The 19615-nt window shown below is 43.1% G+C and overlaps 6 protein-coding genes across 6 annotated transcripts; 3 read left to right on the top strand and 3 right to left on the bottom strand.

Moving 5' to 3' along the window:
- Positions 1 to 1054: 1054 nt before the first annotated feature.
- Positions 1055 to 3076, bottom strand: EAE97_001544 (uncharacterized protein; the record flags this gene model as incomplete). The annotated part of the gene is made up of 1 exon (XM_038872055.1): positions 1055 to 3076. The coding sequence occupies one exon, from the start codon at positions 3074 to 3076 to the stop codon at positions 1055 to 1057; it is 2022 nt and encodes a 673-aa protein (XP_038736613.1).
- A 370-nt stretch (positions 3077 to 3446) lies between these two features.
- EAE97_001543 (uncharacterized protein) lies at positions 3447 to 4848 on the bottom strand. The gene is made up of 5 exons (XM_038872054.1): positions 4713 to 4848; positions 4306 to 4632; positions 4131 to 4256; positions 4038 to 4082; positions 3447 to 3988 (listed from the first exon to the last, which is right to left on the bottom strand). Exons 1-5 carry the CDS (start codon positions 4713 to 4715, stop codon positions 3980 to 3982), a joined length of 510 nt encoding a protein of 169 aa, XP_038736612.1. The 5' UTR covers positions 4716 to 4848; the 3' UTR covers positions 3447 to 3979.
- A 387-nt stretch (positions 4849 to 5235) lies between these two features.
- Positions 5236 to 6954, top strand: EAE97_001542 (uncharacterized protein; the record flags this gene model as incomplete). Its single annotated transcript, XM_038872053.1, has 1 exon — positions 5236 to 6954. One exon carries the CDS (start codon positions 5236 to 5238, stop codon positions 6952 to 6954), a length of 1719 nt encoding a protein of 572 aa, XP_038736611.1.
- A 565-nt stretch (positions 6955 to 7519) lies between these two features.
- On the top strand, positions 7520 to 8763 carry EAE97_001541 (uncharacterized protein; the record flags this gene model as incomplete). Its single annotated transcript, XM_038872052.1, has 2 exons — positions 7520 to 7744; positions 7995 to 8763. The coding sequence occupies exons 1-2, from the start codon at positions 7557 to 7559 to the stop codon at positions 8761 to 8763; spliced, it is 957 nt and encodes a 318-aa protein (XP_038736610.1). The 5' UTR covers positions 7520 to 7556.
- Positions 8764 to 11315: 2552 nt separating this feature from the next.
- Positions 11316 to 14001, bottom strand: EAE97_001540 (uncharacterized protein; the record flags this gene model as incomplete). The annotated part of the gene is made up of 2 exons (XM_038872051.1): positions 11316 to 12482; positions 12574 to 14001. The coding sequence occupies 2 exons, from the start codon at positions 13999 to 14001 to the stop codon at positions 11316 to 11318; spliced, it is 2595 nt and encodes an 864-aa protein (XP_038736609.1).
- Positions 14002 to 19096: 5095 nt separating this feature from the next.
- On the top strand, positions 19097 to 19615 carry EAE97_001539 (uncharacterized protein; the record flags this gene model as incomplete). The annotated part of the gene is made up of 2 exons (XM_038872050.1): positions 19097 to 19255; positions 19428 to 19615. The coding sequence occupies 2 exons, from the start codon at positions 19097 to 19099 to the stop codon at positions 19503 to 19505; spliced, it is 237 nt and encodes a 78-aa protein (XP_038736608.1). The 3' UTR covers positions 19506 to 19615.

Here is a 19615-nt window from a genome sequence, read left to right as displayed (position 1 = left end):
TTGGAGTTCGGAGAATTTTCTTGCGGAACACACATTTTGTCTTTCGTTTAGTGATGACGATAGTGCCTGCATGTAATTGATCTTCTGTCTCGCTAATGCTGTTTTGCGCGTTGTGCTAGTAGGCAGCCACATTGGAAGACTCAAAATCATCTAATCCGTTAAAACAAACTTGAAGACGATGAAATCTAACGACAAGCATTTTCTGGCAGAACAAGCGAGCTTAAGGCTTGTTTTCAAAGTCGTAAAGTCAGACGTATAAATCGCTCTTTTTATTAGAGAGTTGCTTTCGCTGTCCACATTGACCTGAAGGCTGCTTTCTCTTTGCTCGTGTTTCTATCTTGATGTTGAATAGAAAAACAGTCTGTGGAATGCTGTATAGACCAACTACTTGAAGATACATTGTACGATGTTCCAACTGAATGCCTTATGTGACATTACCTAGATACCTCGTCTCCTTGATGAGTAATGCACAACAAGACGCAGCGACACTGAGAAGACTACGGCGACACTCGCGACACTCGCGACCAGATGGGTATCTACTTGGAGCCAAAAGTACTATTGGCCACGGCTGACGTGAGTTCAGTCTTGGGATGGGACAAGAGCTCAATCGAATTCTAAGAAAAAGGCCTAGGGAGAGCCCCCGGGGTGCTGAAGAAGTGCATGATATCAAATCTTCCGCGCTTCGAAGGTTCCCAGAAAAGTTGAGATCCAGGACTTCTCGCGTGGTTCCAAGATGAAGTAAAATGTTGTGAAATCCCACAGATGAGTTTGCTTTTGTCAATCTTCGAAATTCTGTTCCGCATATTTCGTCATTTGTCAAAATTAATAGGGAAACATTTTCAGATTCCAGAAAAGAAGATTTTGACAGTGCCCGCCCGTATATTCTGCAAGTCTTCCGAAGCGATTCTCGACCCTCCAAGCCACACGGAAGGACCACTTTGAGATGCTCAAATCTAGTGTAAAATCTGGAGAGATAAATTTACTCGCACTCACTCGATTTGAAACTCGAGTTCACGAATCAAGGATGCATGTCCCAAATATCGAGAGTATTTGTTCAATTATACATTGGATTTCCATTGGCCAACATCCGCAAGGCTGAAAGCTTCATGCGTAAACATATCAATTGAGGTGACACATCAAATCCATTCTCGTCGATATCTTGATCTTGGCATACAAATGGTCGTGACTTTCCATGCTTCGAACGGCGATCGAGTAGATCACACACTCTTCCGACAATGTTACCTTGATCTCCTTCTTTTCTCATGACTACAGCAGTGCTTGTAGCTCGAAACTGAACAACGAGATCGCCAACTTGTGCATTGTCTGATACGTATCCTATCATCCCATTCTCTTCCAAGAATAACCTGACTGGTGTAGTATTGCTAGATTGCTCTGCCTTCCATTTTGCTTCATGGAGGGTTTGATCAAACGAGGACATTAGTTGATTCACTATGCGATCTCTCTTTCCTGGTGGCAGCGACTTCTGACGCGGGCTTGATACATCAGAAGTCAGCAAATCGATATCCTCGACTCTAGGAGCAGCTTCCAAATAAAAAGCTGAAAATGAGCATTTCTCACGACTCCCATAATTGCAAATATCATCGATATTATGAAGTCGATCGTTGTGAAAGTATCCTTTACCGCCGCGTTGATGAAAGAAGTAACGCAATTGATCCTCAATGAGTGGAGTTGCATTCAAGTCTAAAAAGTCTAAATCTCGAAGATAATCTGTTAAGCATAAATCTTTTAGCGGTGGGCTAATATACACAATAGATCCTCGAACGTTTCCAACTGCTTTCATGATCTCTTGGCCTTCCAAAGCATCTGGATTATGATCGAGGAAATCTTGCACGATATGGATTGAATTGGGCATTGTTCTCGCAAGAGTTTGTCGGAAATGTTCATATTTCTGAAGAACGTCAAGTTTATCGGTATGGCGACGGAAATGATGCAGAGTGACCATAGATATAGTTTCGAAGAACGTTTGTCTATAATCTGCAGGAGTGGCCTTAGTGCAGCAATCCTTCGCAAGGCTATACAAGCCAAAAAATTTATCTCTCTGGTCGGTGCATAATGCTTCACTGTGAGTCAGAAAAAGATCTAGCAAGGGGATTCGTTCCTTAATCTCTTGTCTTCTCTTGGACAATCGAGAGGGTACACTATTTCGGATAGCTTCCAGTGTCTGGAGTAAGCTAAAGTATCCTTTATCGCCGCCTCCAGCTAATGATGTACCAACATATAAGCTTGTGGCTGTCTCTTGAATAGTATTCATTCGTCGAAATACCCAATCTAGGCGCTCCCAATCAAAGATCAATGATGAGCAGTGAGCTTTGATTTTTGAAGCGAGGACTACCTCTTGTATAATCCAAAGTCTTTGCCAATATGGCCTGTGGCACAACATAGACAATTCAGTCCAAAACTTTACATGAGAAACAGCTGCATGTTCTGTTATGGATCTCGATAGCTCTTTCGCAGACGTTGCGGAATTGCCTAGACTGTCTAGCAATGTCATTGCGCCCCAGTAATCTCTTCCAGCTTTGCCCAACCACACAATAACTTCATCGGCTTTCGCGTATATTTGACTCATGAGTGCGACTTGCGCATTGCGCTCATCAAAGTCTTCTTGATTGATGCATACAGCATCCACCCACAGATAACGCCGCCGACTCCGCAAGCGAAGAGCTTCTAGTGCTGCAAATAAATTATCTCGCACGTAGTAATCTGTCTTATCAATCTTTATCGTTTTGTTTGCAGGCAGGTCACCCCATGCATAAGATAATGCCTCATATTTCACATTGGTGAGTAGAGAAACATGAATAAATTCATAGTTCTGGCTACTGGAGCCGGCGCATGGAAGAATAAGAAGGCGAATATCTTCTCTATCAATATCCAATGGTTTATAGGAAGGTTTGGAACCCCTAACGGGCGTATAGTGATTTAGGTCTGCAGAAAAGGGTGAATATGAGGTGTCGATTGGAGGGAGTGCAGGTGCTGTGTAACCATTCAATGGCATTATTGACACAGTTGATTCTTTCAAAGGACCGTTGGGAGCCGAAGGTGATGTAGTTTCATGCATGAGCGTTCAATGCCGCAAACTCGTACGAATTATATTTGTTTTATTAATTGCCAGTTGTAAGGTTAAGTTTGAACCATAGGTCCAAATTGATTCGTCGAGCTATTGGCTAGAGATGTAAAAAGATGCAGTAGGAATTATTGGGTAGAATATCCTCAACATCACCAGTTCAATCCAAGAGGTTAAGGGATTCATTTATCATGATATGGACTTGAATTATACAATACACAGTTTCTGTTGAAGTTGAAGTTGAAGATAACATCGTCGCAAATAATAGCGATAGTGAGATTCTAGAAAAGTTCGTGTTTGAATGACAGCCTTGCAGATGCATCACTAGCGTGATTCATATTATACCGGTCACATGTTGTATTGATGGCGATTGCTTGACAGGTAAGTTCAACAAATTCCAAGTGCTCCTGTCAATTCCCTGGCTCAAGTATTCATCATGAAGCTCAAGATCGTCAATTGTGGTCCCGCATTGCTCGTATCACATTGAGCGTACACACATCGAAGAATGTTACTGCGGGTAAGTTCAAGTAATTTGATTCCATTCAAGATCCCACAAAGCTCATTTTAGACCCCTTCCACCGCACAATACAGAAACTATATAGCACGTCAGAATGAAGATACACCACAGTGATATGAACAATCAATTCAGAAGACTGTATGGAAACAAATGTGTCAAAGCCGCGATATGAATAAGACCTTAAATGAAGATTGCATGTCCTTCGCAGTGATAATATGTTCTTTCACCCAGAAATGATACAAGGTAATGAATACCAGCTGATAGCCTATTTATAAGATCTTTTATTCTCCGAAACGCCGGATCAAAATGTCGACTTCCCACACCGCTGATCTCATATATGCTACTATCAATATAGTATACTCCAAAAACCAACCCCAAGCTTAATCGAACTGAAGGGATAACATTAGTTAATGTCGGAAATATCGCAGGATGACTTACTGGTGTCAAGAACGATTCTGCAACGAATCTTGCACGAGCATTCAACTATTGTCTGTCAGCGACCGTACTGATCAAGGGGAAGGTAGAGCTCACAAATAGCTTCATCTCCGAGATTTCCTTATCAACTTCCTCCATGAACTCTATGATGAAGTCCACCAGCTTATGCTTTAACATCTCCTCCGTGTGGAAGTTCGTAATCAAAAACGAGATATCGTAGCCCTATTCGAAATCAGCCTCCGGCCCTTGCACATCTAAACCTGCCACACACCTTAACGGGTTTCCTCCTAAGAATGAAGAATGCTTCTGCTCGTTGAGTCAAGAACCTGGTAAATTTGTGTACGAGAATGTGCTCAATTTCGTCTGCTTGTTTGATGTTGATACTGATACGGACACTGTTGATACTGGGTTCAATGAGAACCCGTTCATTCTCATTTCGTGCGACTGTCAATGAATTTAACAGAACTTCCGGTGAAGTCTTAGCTTCAATTTCGGGCACATTGTGTCTTTCGGAAGTCTGGGATGCGAAGTTCGAGAGACATAGAGCTGCTGTCAAGGAGGATCGTACGCATTGAAGGTAAGGTCGCAATGATTGAGACTGCAAGATTTAGTTTAGTAGAACTCTTTCATTCTTAAATCTTCAAGCTCTGTTGATAGGAATTTTAGATTGCTACATACCATCTCGTTGATGTTTCTTATTTCGAATACCTCCTTTCAATAAGAAGATGTCATCAACAGTACCAACCAGCCGTACGTGTTGTCGATGCTTTGGTGGGGCTTTCTCTAATACTCAAGGAGTCAAGCAGCCCCGGACGGAAAAAGCCGCATGGACGAAGGAAGCCTTCCAACCAAATTATTTTACTTTTTTTCAATAATTGATATCAAATCAAACAATCATTATTTTGACTTGAAATTTACAGAAACACAATTTTGATCTTCTATTTTACCATACTCTCAGTCAATAAATCTCTAAATATCCTTGGTATCCGCGATAAACACGAACTATATCAGGACATTAAGTGTTTTAAATCATTCACTTTAGTTGGTAATCGGGTTACATGGTGGAGTCAGGCATCCCACAAAGCTACGTAAGGCGCGCTAAGAGAACCGTCCCGTTTGCTAGGTATTTATCTACAAGTTTACCTTCCACCTACCTATCTTTCTCCCAATAATCTTCACGAAACGTGAGCCTCTCGTCATCATGTCGAATATACCGATCATTATCAAGCATCAAGGCAAGAAATATGATATCGAGCTCGATCCTACGTCCAACGGCGAAACACTAAAATATCAGCTCTACTCTCTCACTGGCGTTGAGCCAGAAAGACAAAAGATCTTGGTTAAAGGTGGGCAACTTAAAGATGACACCGATCTTTCGAAAATCGGCGCCAAGCCAGGACAGACATTTTTGATGATGGGAACACCTGCAGAGGGAGGAACACTTTCTAAGCCAAAGGAACCAATAAAATTTGTTGAAGATATGACCGAAGCAGAAGCTGCACAACAAGTTGGAGCAACACCAGCTGGATTACAAAATTTGGGAAATACATGTTATCTCAACTCAACATTACAAACTCTCAGAGCTATTCCAGAGTTGCAAGATAGTTTGCAGAAGTTCACACCATCTGAAACAGGTTCCAATAACATGCTCAATGCATTCCAACTCAGTCGACCCCAATCGCTCGATCTGACAGCTGCGATGCGAGATTTATACATGCAGATGTCAGAAACACAAGAGGCCTTTCCGCCACTCATTTACCTAAACGCTTTACGACAAGCCTTTCCACAATTTCAGGAAAAAGCCAAGAATGGCCACGGCTATGCACAACAAGATGCTGAAGAAGCTTGGACGCAAATCCTCCAGGTACTACGATCAAGCTTGAAGATTGGTGAAGGTGGAAATACTGAAGGATCATCAACTACATCGGTCTCTTTTGTTGACAAATATATGGCGGGGGCATTCCAATCCGTCACTGAGTGTGATGAGCAAGGTGCAAAGGACGCAGGCGAACAACCAATCAAGGGAAATGATGTTTTCTTGAAGCTGGATTGCCACATCACTGGCGCAACTAACCATCTTCGAGATGGACTGGTCGCAGGATTGGAGGAAAAGATTGAAAAGAGATCTGAAGTCCTTGGTCGCGATGCCATTTACACCAAAAAATCCAAAATCTCACGCCTTCCCAAATACCTCACTGTCCATTTCGTTCGATTCTTCTGGAAACGCGAGGCTCAGAAGAAAGCAAAGATTATGCGCAAGGTTACATTTCCTCATGAATTGGACGTAGTAGAATTCTGTACGGATGAGCTCAAGCAAATGTTGATCCCGGTCAGGGATAAGGTTCGTGAAGTACGAAAGGAAGAGGAAGATATTGAACGTGCTCGCAAGCGTCAAAAGCGCATCCACGATAAAGAAGAAGCTGATAAGAAAGCTGGCCTTGTCGATGAAGCATCATCTTCCTCAAAGAAAGATGAGACGAAGGAGACTAAGTCTAAAGACGGCGATACCGAAATGGAGGATGTTGTTTATAAGACCGACGCAGAGATTGATGCGGAAAAAGCTGCTTCAATCTTGGAGGCAAAGAAGGAGTTGAATGCATTAATCAACCCAGAACTTGCCAAGGATGACGGAGCAAACAAGTCTGGTCTTTACGAACTTCGCGGTATTGTTACCCATCAAGGTTCTAGTGCGGATAGCGGTCATTACACTTCATATGTGAAGAAGCAAGGACCACTTGACCGTAAGACTGGCGTACGTGGTGAGGAAGATGGAAAATGGTGGTGGTTCAACGACGACAAGGTTTCAGAAGTCGATGCTGAGAAGATTGCTACTCTTGCTGGTGGTGGAGAATCTCACTCTGCACTTATCTTGCTCTACAAGGCTATCCCATTACCTACTGCTGAAGGTATCAACCAATAAATTCGGGAGTTCTTTATTGACTAGAAAAGAAAAATGGCATACATTATAATTACCTAGTTGATACAATGAGAGTAATCACACAATAAAAATATTTCATACAATGCAAGCAATTGCCCAACGAGAGTATTTCCTAAGATGAGAAGGGTTCGTTTCATGAGATTGATTGATACCATTAGAGTAATTCATACAACAAAAGTATTTTGAGAAGGGCATAGTTCACACACGCGAGTATTTTATTGTAATCCATGGAATTGATTGACGTCGACCTCCAATACACTAAGAACCCCATCTTCAATTACTCCCCCATAGAATCCTCAAACATACAACCAAGGGGGGAATAACTCTCCGACCCGTAGACATTATTGCATCACAGCCGTCATACATTCGGAGACTTGTTTCCATGCTTCCCCCAAGGCCCCTATTCCGTCTAATCCTAGCATGTCAAAAAGTCCCCGAAAGCTCTCCGACAAGCGAGATCCCCATTCTTTCGACCCCACTATGGTTACACCCCCACTAAAGCACGATAAACCCACGATATAAATATAACAAACATTCGTCCTGAGTCCTGCAACTTTTTTCTTTGTAGGAAAGAATAGATATTTATGATTAGAAGTTATTATCATATCCTATTTGTTGTTCTATTATCACTGATTCTCGGATATTACTTGGGAGGGATCGAGATTGGAAGGTTTGAGTATAGAATTAAGGCTTTTGAGAAGAATTCTATATTGAAAATGTCGGAGCATACACATGATGGGGATATGACGGAGAAGAATAGAGAACATTGGGAGTACGTATTACCTGATGGGTTGGAGATTATTGATGATGAAATGGGACTGTTCTTACATGCGCTGGTTCCATGTCTTGTGAGATGAAGAATTTTTGCTCTGGCAAGCGCTGGGGCTATTACTTCTTAACACGAACCAGTGTTTACGAGATCGAGAAGATTCGTCTTCTCCTATAATTATGGATTAAATGCATTTACCATACATATTCCCACCCCCTCACTTTCTCCCCAATCACAACTAACTCCAACCCAGCACGCACGCCTCAACATACGACACGCGGTTCCAAAAAACTATGGATCAACTAATTTCCATCATCCAAGAAGACCGCATCATGTCCTTCATCGGAGCCAACTGGGTCACCGAGACCTCTCCCCCAGAGCATACAGTCAAGCTCCTTGACTACGCCTGCGGTACTGGTCTTATCACCCGTGCTCTACTCCCCGCCATCACTCGCGCCATCGGCATCGATCTCTCTTCCTCCATGGTATCGCATTACAACGCACGCGCATCCAACCAAGGACTTCCGCCATCCGAAATGTTTGCTCATCAAGGAAACTTGCTTTCTTCTGACCCAACCCCGGAATTGGAGAATGAAGATCTTTATCAATTTGATATTGCAGTTGTGGGATTGGGATTCCATCATTTCTCAGACCCGTCTTTGGCGGCGAGGAAAATAGGAGAGAGGTTGAAGAAAGGAGGGATTCTGGCGGTGGTCGATTTCGAAAGTCATGATGGGTATGGAAATCCTCATGGTCATGGGGATCATGAGCATGAACATGGCCACGGTCATCATCATCATCATGAGGAGTTAAATGAACAAGCTCAACAAGCTCAAGAAACAATTACTCACCATGGATTTTCCGAGGAGGAAATCAAAAAGATCTTCGTAAATGCAGGTGTCGGTGCGGATTTCGGATATATGGTGTTGGGGAAGGGGATTGTATTCCACGGAACTGGGGTTGAGGGGGGGAGAAAAGATATGAAGAGGGCGGTTTTCATGGCGAGAGGTGTCAAATTGTAAAGTATTTTTTGTGACAGCAAATCTTCAAAGAGCCGGGTGAGGTGATGAATAGTTGGAAAGGAAATTGAAATGAGTGCTGGAAGCGTGCAAGAATAAATTTTCAAAGGATCCTCCTAGATTTTCAGGTCTGATAGATAGACATCCTAAATACCATCAACCTTTCACTCTAATTCCTCACATCTCCAAACCACAGAAAACTACGTACTTGCATTATATCCCAATCAACCAAATTCCCACAAAACTTTCAAATTCCCCATCTCACAATTTTTCCCTCCTTCGCACTAAATTACAACTATACCACAACTACATCTTCAATCTCAAAGATTTCCAAACAACCATACTATCCCCATCGCCATAAAGAAAAGAAAACTCTCCCATATATCGAATCTCATCTGTACTACGAGATCAGAAATCTGATCTGGAGATGCATTAGCAGATATACACGGAGGATTTTAATCATCTATATTGCAAAATATATTCACCCACCTGTCTAGCAACTAATTCATCTACCCGGATTTCGCATTTCGCGTTCCGCATTCCCAGATACCGAGCAAACTCACCTCCCAAGATGCTTTTACAATTTCAATAATATGATGCCTTATACCTTATCCCACCATCCCGATATAAAATAATCATTCGTCACCACCACCTATCCCCTATCATTCTATAATACTCTATTTCCCTCATAAATCTCTCATTCTCCTTCCCCCTACCTACCAAAATCACCTATCCAAACCATCTCTCCTCCCTTCCCCTCCTCCCTCCTTCCTCCTCTCTACGCTCCAATCAAACACACCACCCTTACCCCTCCCTTCCCCTCGCCTCTATTCCTAAGAACCCCAAACCACCACATAATCCAACCATCCAAACCCCAATACCCACACCAACCCGTCGATTTCTCCACACAGACCCATCTACCCACCTCTCTATATAACCCCAATCCCGGTTCCAACTCCAATCTCAATTCCTCAGAGTCCTACCCATACAGCCCCCATATACCCCTTTTTCCCATTTCCTTTCCCTTTCCCTCACCAAATCACAACTCATTATATATTCATGCATTCCTCAATCCAACTCAACTCACCTCACCTCACCTCACCTCACCTCACCTCACCTCAACCCAGCCCAATTCAACTCCGAAAAAATAACCCCCAATTTACGAGATAATACCATCTAGCTACCCAGCCATCTAAAAAGCTATACTTAAATCAAAAATCGGCAGCTGAAGAAGAAGTGAATAATAGGAAAGGTATCATTGAATTTTGAAAACAAGACTTATAAGTTATAATCTTAAAATTAAAAGTTAGGAAACCATAGATAGATAGGGTGAGAACCATGTATATATGTATTGAAGACGCTCGATTATTCTGTATCTCCAACATACATACCTACACACATAACATAGACCATCGTATTCACCCTCACATTGATATTCACACTCACATTCATTCCCATTCAATCACAGGCCACTATCCGAGATGTTTTCAAGCTTTTTTTATACCTTTTGATCAATTTATAGTAAACTTAAGAAACAACGTATTTTATTTATGCTTCATCTTTTTACAGATGATATCAACAAATAGCTAGCAATCATGTCCGATAGTTCATATCATGAATGCATTTGGACCCCCATCCAAAACATCGAATCCAGAACGCTTATCATTCATGTGGCAACGCTATGGGCTTATACAAAATCAAAATCAAACCCAAACCCATGCAAAACTCCAATCCATGCAAAAACTTCATAAGCTAAGCCAAACTCGTTCAATCCATGAGATTTGATAATGATCTCACGCGTCCCATTTTTATATATGCAAGACTAAGAAAACAAAGGGGTAGGCCTTGCGTGGTCAATCGCCCGTACGCTGTTCCCATACCCAAGAAGAGTACCCAAAGTTTTGAGGTTTGGCAATAGAAAAATCAAACAGTATATGTCAGAACAAAAGTATAACAATCAAAAAACCTCCTAACCATATCACCACACCATCCATGCCTCCTGAAAGAGTCCACCCTGGGAATACCCAAACAAAAAAGCATCCGAGATAACACCTGAAAAATAATGATGCCGTGAGGCAAGCCTAACCCTTTCTATTGATTTTCGAAACCGGCAACCAACTCCGATCCCCAGGTAAATGGCCTCACTAATATGAGGTTTTTGTTCGTTCTCTCTGTAATTTCGTAAAAAGAAGGTAAAAACCTCCGTCATTCGCATTGTTCCCAAAGCTGGGAGTATTATTGTATCGTGCGAGGTTAAAAATGTGAAAGAAGAAAATGTAATTGTGAATAAATGAGAGTGAATACAAGATAAAAGTACTTCCAGTTCTGGAAGTCTTCCTGATAAACAGGGGTGAATATATGCGAACAAGGATATGTTCCGGTCTTGGGAATACTGTTTGAGAATAAAACTTTCAGATCAATATACAATAATGATGAGCAAGCTGGTTCTAGCAAAAGTTTCTTGAGCGCACCACAAGACAACCTTCAGACAAGAAGAATTTTCATGGAGAACAATCACTGATGTGTGGAATATCCTAAAATTCAGATACTAGTCTTTAAGATCTATTCCTGCCCAAACGTCTGAGCATATTTCGGTCAACATCTTCGTCATCGCGTTGCACGATATTTGCGATGTTCATCTGATTAGGACGTCCAGTTGCTCTTGCCACTTGATCATGACTTCCACCTCCAGAATTTGTTCTAGCAGGTGATGCTAGTGGAAATTGAGAAGACTCGGCTCGATGAGGAGATACCTGACTAGGTTGTTGATTGCCGCTTAGATTCTGGGAATGAAACGATGGCGATGAACCATTAGGAGAGGGGTCATTTCGTGGTGCTTCATTCGAGTTTACCGAGGCCCATTGGGTGGATTGTCGACCACTTTCCATAGGTCGGTGCGCTAGAGCGTTCTCTCCCTGTTGGTTGGAAGGAGGTGATGGAATCAATGAACGATATTGTTGTCCATCTTGCAATGCTGGGAGGCGGGGTGTAGCATTCTCTCCTTGTTGATATCCATGTTGGCGAGTAGGAGGGGATGGACCGGAGGCATGATGCTGGTATTGTTCTTCAAGGCCTTGTACACGGTACGGAGCATTGCCGTCTCTGTTGTATCCGGAGAAATGACTAGGGGCAGATGGCGCCGCTCTGGCAAAGTGACGCTCATCTGCCTCACGCTTACGCTTTTGAGAATCCAATGAGCCTGTCGGAGAGGGTAAAGTAGCACCCTGATCATATGGTGATCTGTTCGACAAAGAAGGGAGATGTGTTGGAGGTGGTTGTTGGGGTACTGCGCCTGTCGGAGAAGGTAAGGTATCCCGATCATGAGGTGATCTGTTCATAGGTGGGAGATATGTTTGGGTAATTGGCTGTTGCACATGTTGGGGCGCATATTGGGCCAAGTTTTGTGGAGGATAATTAGCCGCTTGCTGTGGCATTTGTTGATGATTGTATGGCATTTGTGGCCCGGGTGCGGCTTGTTGTGGATGATATCCTTGGTACGGTTCTGTACGATTCTGATTAACGGGGTCACCTGGAAGAGGTTGGCCGTAAGCACCAAAAATATTTGGATGAGTCTCTCTACCATTAAGCGCCTCAGTCAGGGCAATAAGAGGTACAAATGCCTGTGCTGAGGACACGGGAGTGAAAACACATTCCTGTTTGAAGCGAGAACAGTTAGTACATTGGCCTCCGGAGCCATCAGCATTAAAACCCGAGCAACGAATCTAATTATGATGTCAGCATTATTCGAATTATTTTGGTAGTAATTTGTGAAATCTCAAATTGAACTGTCTAGAAGGAAGACCATGAACATACCTTGCGCCTCCTGCAATATTTGCATGCGATTGCAGTTCTTTGTCTAGGAGCACTCTGCCTTAGAGGTGGCTGTGCAGTAGGAGGTTGATCTTGCGGATAGCTTCTCCCGTCATGATAAGGATAGTGAGCTGGATGAGGGGGTTGCTGTTGTGGATAACCTCGACTATCTTGATTAGAATGGTGAGAAGGTGTAGGAGGGTGTTGCTGTTGTGGATAACCTCGACTATCTTGATAAGAATGATGAGATGGTGCAGGGTGTTGCTGTTGCGAATAGCCTCTCTCATCATTATAAGAATGGTGGCGAGTTACAGGAGGGGGTTGTTGTTGTTGCTGTGGGTAGCCTCTACTATCCTGATAAGAATGGTGACGATATGAAGGAGGAGGAGCTTGTTGCGAATAGCCTCTACCGTCACCGAAAGAATGGTGGGGAGGTGCATCGTATCCTGCTGGCATAGATCTGCCATCTTGAACAGGTTCCTGATACTGTCCAGGATAATGTGGTCCATTGTTTGAATAAGGACGATAGGGTTCTTGGTAGGCAGATGCACGAGTGCTTGAGTCCCAACGTTGTGCTACATTGTACGAGCTAGACGGTTCGACTGCAGAGTATTGGCCTTGGGGATTTGTGTGATGCGGGGTGCGATTGTCTGAAGCATCTTGGGGAGTATAGCTTGTACGACGTGACACGCGATCATCTGGGACACCTTGATAGGCACGGTTTGTATCGTGCGATGTGCGGTTCTCAGAAACACCTTGGGTAGCATTCTGAGGATATTGCGATTCATTATTTGATGCATATGCTAGGGGGGTTGCTGAACCCGCTGGGCGGGAGGGATAGTCTGATCTGCCACCAGCTAGTGCATGTCCCGACATGGAGTTATCTGGAGCACTTTGAGGGGGATAGTTAGGATGCGGCAATCGACTATCTATTGCATGAGCTACCGGATTGTCCCAAGCCGTTGAGCGGGAAGAATGATTTGGTCCAGCGCTTGTTGGTGTGTGTGGTAACGAAGCGTCTCGTCCAGCTGGAAGGGAGGAATGATTCGCGCCGCTTGTTGGTGTATATGTTACCCCAGTGTCTTGTCCAGCTGGAGGGGGAGAGCGATTCCTGCCGCTTAGAAGATGACGGGGATTGGCTGCCGCTCCCAGGCTGGATAAAAAGGTGGTGGACATAGTAGTAGGAATCGAGTTCAATGGTGCCAGAGTGCTTTCTGGAGCATGTGAAGCTGTCGTATTTGTGATACTGGAGAAGCGATCTAGAACCTCTTGTTCTGGAAACCCTGTCAAACGAACTAAACGAGGTGAACGATGAATCGTCTCCCCCTCTGGTGGAGATTGAACAGACTGATGATGATTTGCGGTTTCTTCTCGAGAGACTTGTTGATGAGATGGTGCAGCTGTGATGCTATGAGTATAATAGTTCGACATTTGGAGCCAAAGCAATGGCGGGTTATGATACGTATGATACGAGTTGTGCGATACGAGTTTGGTGTTGTATACCGAAAGAGTTTATTTAAAGAATGTAATCTATGATTTTGCGACAGCCCAGCTGCAAATCGTTGCTTGGATGTGAAGAATTGAAGGAATTAAGATTACTATCGGTAAAGGGGAGGGAAGCGGAGAAGTGAAAAATATGTTTCGTCGAGAGGGCAGAATTGAGGGGAAGCTGGTTCTTTTAAAGTCCCAGATAGAAATCCCGATAGTTGGCAAGTAGTATTTCGTAAGTAAGTAGACTTGGTGGATGAACGACCCGAAAGACTGAAAGACGATTGAGTTTCTCACTAGTAAAAGACGGCTAGTACTGAAATAGATAATTCCCCACTTAGTCGTGGAATGATACTAGAAAAACGAATTCTGTATAAAGTTTATCCAAATATCTAGTAGTTTATTCTCCGAATTGAACAAGTCAGGTAAGTGAGGTAGGCCCGGTAAGTAAGTTACGTGTGTGTGTGTGTGTGTTGTGTTAGACTGAATCAGGTAGCAATTCTCGATCTCAGAGCTGATAGCCAAAGTTTCTTGAAGCACGCCAAGTGCAATCGAGGTAAAAGATGCTTTAGTCCTAAATAGGTATTTAAGAGCTTTAAAATGGCGTAGGATTACTAGGAAATAGTTCGTCCTTTAAAATGGATCGATGACTGTCCTCGGGTCGTTGGGGTTGACCTGGCTTGGCCTGTTCAGAGAAGTAAATTGGCTTGACCGTTATGGTGAGACCGGGATCTTCAAACGCAGTTTCCCTGCAGATTAAACTTCCTGGGTTGGAGGGGTAAAGAAAGATTGAGGGGCACGGAGGATATGATTCGTGCCGGGCGATTTCAACTTTCTTCGAGCAATTTTGGAAACTCGTGTCCTTTCTGTCAAAAAATCAAACGCAGGAAGTATCCGTCTTTTAGTGTGTGCGTGTCGTGCCCTTCCCGCAATTTGGAATGTGAACACGTTATTGCTATACCGAGGTGTAAAAATAGTAATGATAAATACCGAGAAATCGTTGAACATCGACTCCAATGATTTCAAGATGATGAATTTGTAACAAGTTGAGATTTTGACAAATTCTAGGACCGTGCAGCTGTGTAACGAAATGCTCCGAAGGAGAAGGAAGAGCGAGAGGATTAATTGATGATCGTGGGTGGATAGTAAGATGATGACGGAACTGGAATTGGTGACCAAGTAATTGATAGGTAAGTAATGAATCGATATTGTGGTATTGCTGTGATTTTCGAACGAAGGTTTTGAGATTGCAGGTAGGTATTGGCGTCGTTCTCAGTATTAGTTGGAAAATGTTGTCGTTAAACTTTATGAATGATGATGGCAAGGTATTGTCGCTCAACTTTTTTGGACAAGAGCGCATTCGACTCAAAATTCCGATGACTCAGTCCGGAAAAATTAGTGATAGCGACAGTGAGCTTTAGCAGCACATGCGCCACAGTGAGTGTGTTGTCGATCTAAAGACGATCGTTATCCGTCGACAAATGCTAGGCACACTGTGAGATCTCCCACTTGTAATGATGGTGGAACACAACTGCAATCTTGGCACGAAAAAGATCGATAGAGGTTTCAGTAGCCGCCTTGAGCTCTTCCGTGAGAGAAAGGTTAAAATCGGCTAACAGTACTTGTGGCTTTCTTTCCTGGTGTTGCGAAGACGACCCGACGACAATTTTGACTTGAAGGATGAATATCTTTTCTCTAGAGTTGCACTCCTCCCGCCGAAAAAACTCTGATCGATATGACACTATCACAATATCGACCTCGTAGTTAGGCTAGTTTCTACCGGCGTTGCTCTTCGAATATGTATATATGTTCAAAGCTGGTGGATCAGATAGCCTAAGGAACCAAAGACATCCACATAAGATGCGATGCTTCGAATTTTGCGGGTGACGCTATTGATTGATTGATTAAATTCTCTTCTTGGCGTATCGAGCTTGAACCCCTAACCTAATGAGATAGCGCGTTACTGGTTGTATCGATTCGAATAAAGGATAGATGTGGTTAAACTAGTTCGCCGGTAATGCGCTATTTAGTCAGCCAACGACTCTGGGCTTTGCTTGAGTCTCAAGATATTGCGAAGGTTCTTGAAATCCAGTCTGATATACTGGTTTTCTGCAAAAAGCTTGCCGTTTTTTAAGTCAAAAAGGGTATAGGAAGAATGATTAGAAAGCTTTCAGATGTAATAAATTCCGCAGTACAGGAGGACTATAACGTTGGTACTTCGCAATTTGAGATTCAATGCGACTATCGTCTCTTAGCAGTATCCTTAACCAATGCCTGTCTAGTGTGAATTGTTGAATATAGTGTGGAACTATGGTCAACGGCACAAGTTCCATATGAACTTCCTAACGGGTGAAGGAAGACGTATTCGGGTAGAGCCTTGTTTTCCGAGCTTGACAGTTGCAAGAGTTCAAATTCTTTTGGAGTTTTCATGCGATGGAATGAAATACTATGCGACAAAGTTGATGAGTCGATCCCTCCCTCTAAATGTGATTTGTGCTATAAACTTGGAAAGGAATGGGAGTATCTCGGATATGGTTTCATTAAACTACTAGATAACCTGACTCTCAAGGAGGAAACTTCAGCTTTTTCAATATAGTGATGTAATTATCAATGAAATGAAAATGGAGGTCGGGCGCCAATCGTGTGGCTCTAGTCTGGTAGGTAGTATATTCTGGATCTGCCAAAGTACTAATTTCAAATCTCAGAGTAGCAATGCAGTTTGACTTTTCTTGGGACCGGAATCAGAAGAATTACCCGGCACCATGTTGGAAAAGTAACGTGAGGGAGAGAAGTGGGACGTGAAAAATGGTCAACGTCCTTGAAAGGGGTAATTGAGTTAAGAGGTAGATCGTAGAGAAGAATGATCGCTGGAAATGTATAGCGACGAACAATGGTACCGTAAAAAACTTTGATACCGAAAAAGAGCTCTAAGCAAAGTGGATAAAAGTAAAAGAACTTGATGAGTAATGATAAGAAAGAACGGTGATGATGATGAAGTTCGAAGAGAGAGTTCCAAGGTGGGTATCAAAAGGTGTTCTTACAGACGACAGAGTATCCCGTGAGCCTTGACTAGGTAATTCCTTTCCTCTACTCTCTAGCTTCCTCCTTGCTTTGATCGAATTGGTATTATTACTCTCCACGCGCTTTGCCGACCAGAGCTACCAATTCCGATCCCGATGCCGCGAAACTGATTCAACCTTCTTGCCTTGTCTTACCGTCCTGTCAGCAAAGCTTCCGTCTCGAGGTAAGCAATGAAACCTCGGGTTTATTCCTCCTATTCCGTACAAAATTTCAAAAGAAAAGGATTATAAAATGTGATATTCCATCCCAAAAAATAAGTCCAAAGTGTTGAAACTAAAAACCTAGAGGGAAAATTGCGTGGCTCAATCGTCCTCCTCGTTCGTAAAGGATTGTTTTGTTGTGTTGTGTTGTGTTTTGTATTGCTATTGTTATCAAGTTGTCGCAAGCGCAAAGCATATAATCATCGAAATTATTTAATTTTCAACCGTGTGATGATGGAATTTGTTCTTCTTAGATCTAGTGTCTCGGATTTCGTAAATTGCTATCATTTGTTGTGTTTTGGTTCAGTTGTGCTGCTGTCCTTTAGGTTGTGGGTAGTATGTTTGACAACTCTCGGCTTTGAATACAACAATATCGATAAGGCGATGTTGCGATACACGCAGCTCAAAGCCAAGTGACATATATGTCAACTCGGGATTTTCCTAGGAATAAAAATTCACTTCCTTCAGGCGGCGACCAATCCTCATGGGTCTTGTATTAAAATGTAGGTGGTCTGGTGGGTAGTAAGAACTAGGGTTATAAAAAGAGATCAGGGAGGGGCCGGAAGGGGAATGAGAAGCATGGGATAAGATGGGATGGGTACCGGGTAGAATGTGGACTGTTCGGGGAAACGTGGGAATGGAGAAAGCGTAATTATCTAAGTGGATATGAAACCCTTCTCAGCATGGCTTGTTGAATTCGATTTGACTTTTTTGTTGAAATGACGATGTTGATGATGCTGGTGGTTGTTGGCAACTGGCGTTGTTGGAACAAAATCCCCGAAATTTGACCTCGTTTCCCTCCAAAACATTCGCTTTTTCTTTCCCCAAGAATTGAATGGCTCTGGCGCATTCTTCTGTTTAGTTGAAAATAATTCTTTGGGGAAATGGTGGCTGGGTTTACTTGCTTGCTCGCACACGACCCAACTTGATGACCCCAGTAGTCTGACGGCGTGGAATCCCTGAATAGATTTCGAATTGCATCCAACCAATAGCCCTGCCAATAAGGCGTTTCTTGCACCTGCAGTACTGGTATTGGGAAAGTTGGAGATGCAAGGGTCTATTGAAGACGTACCCGCTGAAGCATCCGCAGCAACACAAACTCAGCCTTTTGGCTCGATCTTTGTGATAAGCAAACAAAGTGTACGACTCGGTAGAATCGACCGAATGTTCTTTCACAACGTTGGGTTTAGTTTGACAACGGGTCGGGATGAGACGTGGCGTACTAGGTATGTACGATCAAACCGTGTACAATGGTTTAAATATCATGCTAATCACCAGGAATGTATTTACTGGGTGATTGGGAAGAGGTTGTGCAAAGGGATATATTTCTCATAGCTGATCACACTAAGTAGGGAAAAAGGAAATATCCCTTCAGGCGAAAAGCCAAAAGGTAAAAGTGCATATCTTCTCCATTTAATGGTATGATGGCATATTCTATCGACTGCATGATTCTCTCCACAATTTCATGTATGAAGATACCTTAAAAGCCTTTGCAATATGCTACTTCCTGCAGCTACCACCTCTTAGCCCACATTCCTGTCGAGGGGCCGCGCCGTTTTCAAACGCTCAGACACGCGCGCGCTGTCATTTGAGTATTATTATTTGTCCAAGTCTAGACTTACGCGCTTCAAGGGCTCGTGGTCCAAGGGAATATTCTCATAATCATTTCGAGGCGCTCATTAAAAATACCCAACGATTCAGATGGAAGGAATAAAAACGTGGCATTCTTTGTGATTGAAACACAACATGATTAGTTCATGGCTACAACAGACGAGATCGCTACCACGAAGCGGCAAGATCATGCCACACTGCCACCATTCCCACAATCCGTTGTCAGAAACTGGACGGCCCGTCCAGTTCATACATTTGCAGGATTCTTATTGCATTATCATGACAAAGCATACGCGGTCAAGGGGGTAAACTTATCTGATGCCAGCCTTCTGGTACACCTGGATGCGTGTTATCATTTTATTTTGTGTCACTTTATGCCCTTGTATTACATGACCCTCCCGTAAAATGTTCATGGATTGAAGTATGTCAGGATATTTACTTAACGAGTTTACAGTAGCTTATAATTGTCATAAACAGTGGAATGAAGCCTATGCCGAACAGACGAAAGGATCGTCTGTAGCCCAGCGGGAGGACGGGAATAACCGTACGCGATGAAGGGGTCCGTTCCAAATTCCCCCAAATGAACCACAAGGTCTTGCAGGTGTCAATAATAAGCGTCGTCGTATAATCCTACGAAGTCAACGTAGACGAGAGAAAAGGGAAGT

This window comes from Botrytis byssoidea (genome assembly GCF_014898295.1).
Source record: "Botrytis byssoidea strain MUCL 94 chromosome Unknown BBYS_003, whole genome shotgun sequence".
Lineage (NCBI taxonomy): Eukaryota > Fungi > Ascomycota > Leotiomycetes > Helotiales > Sclerotiniaceae > Botrytis > Botrytis byssoidea.
Note: the sequence above shows the minus strand (reverse complement) of the source record. Positions and strands in the feature narration are given on the sequence as shown.

What these genes read in the sequence shown, in the direction of transcription:
- EAE97_001543 (XM_038872054.1), bottom strand. An exon ending in TTAGGAGGAAACCCGTTAAG is followed by an intron (nt 4,257 to 4,305) that starts GTGTGTGGCAGG and finishes GATTTCGAATAG; the next exon opens with GGCTACGATATCTCGTTTTT. An exon ending in TCTCGGAGATGAAGCTATTT is followed by an intron (nt 4,083 to 4,130) that starts GTGAGCTCTACC and finishes GACAGACAATAG; the next exon opens with TTGAATGCTCGTGCAAGATT.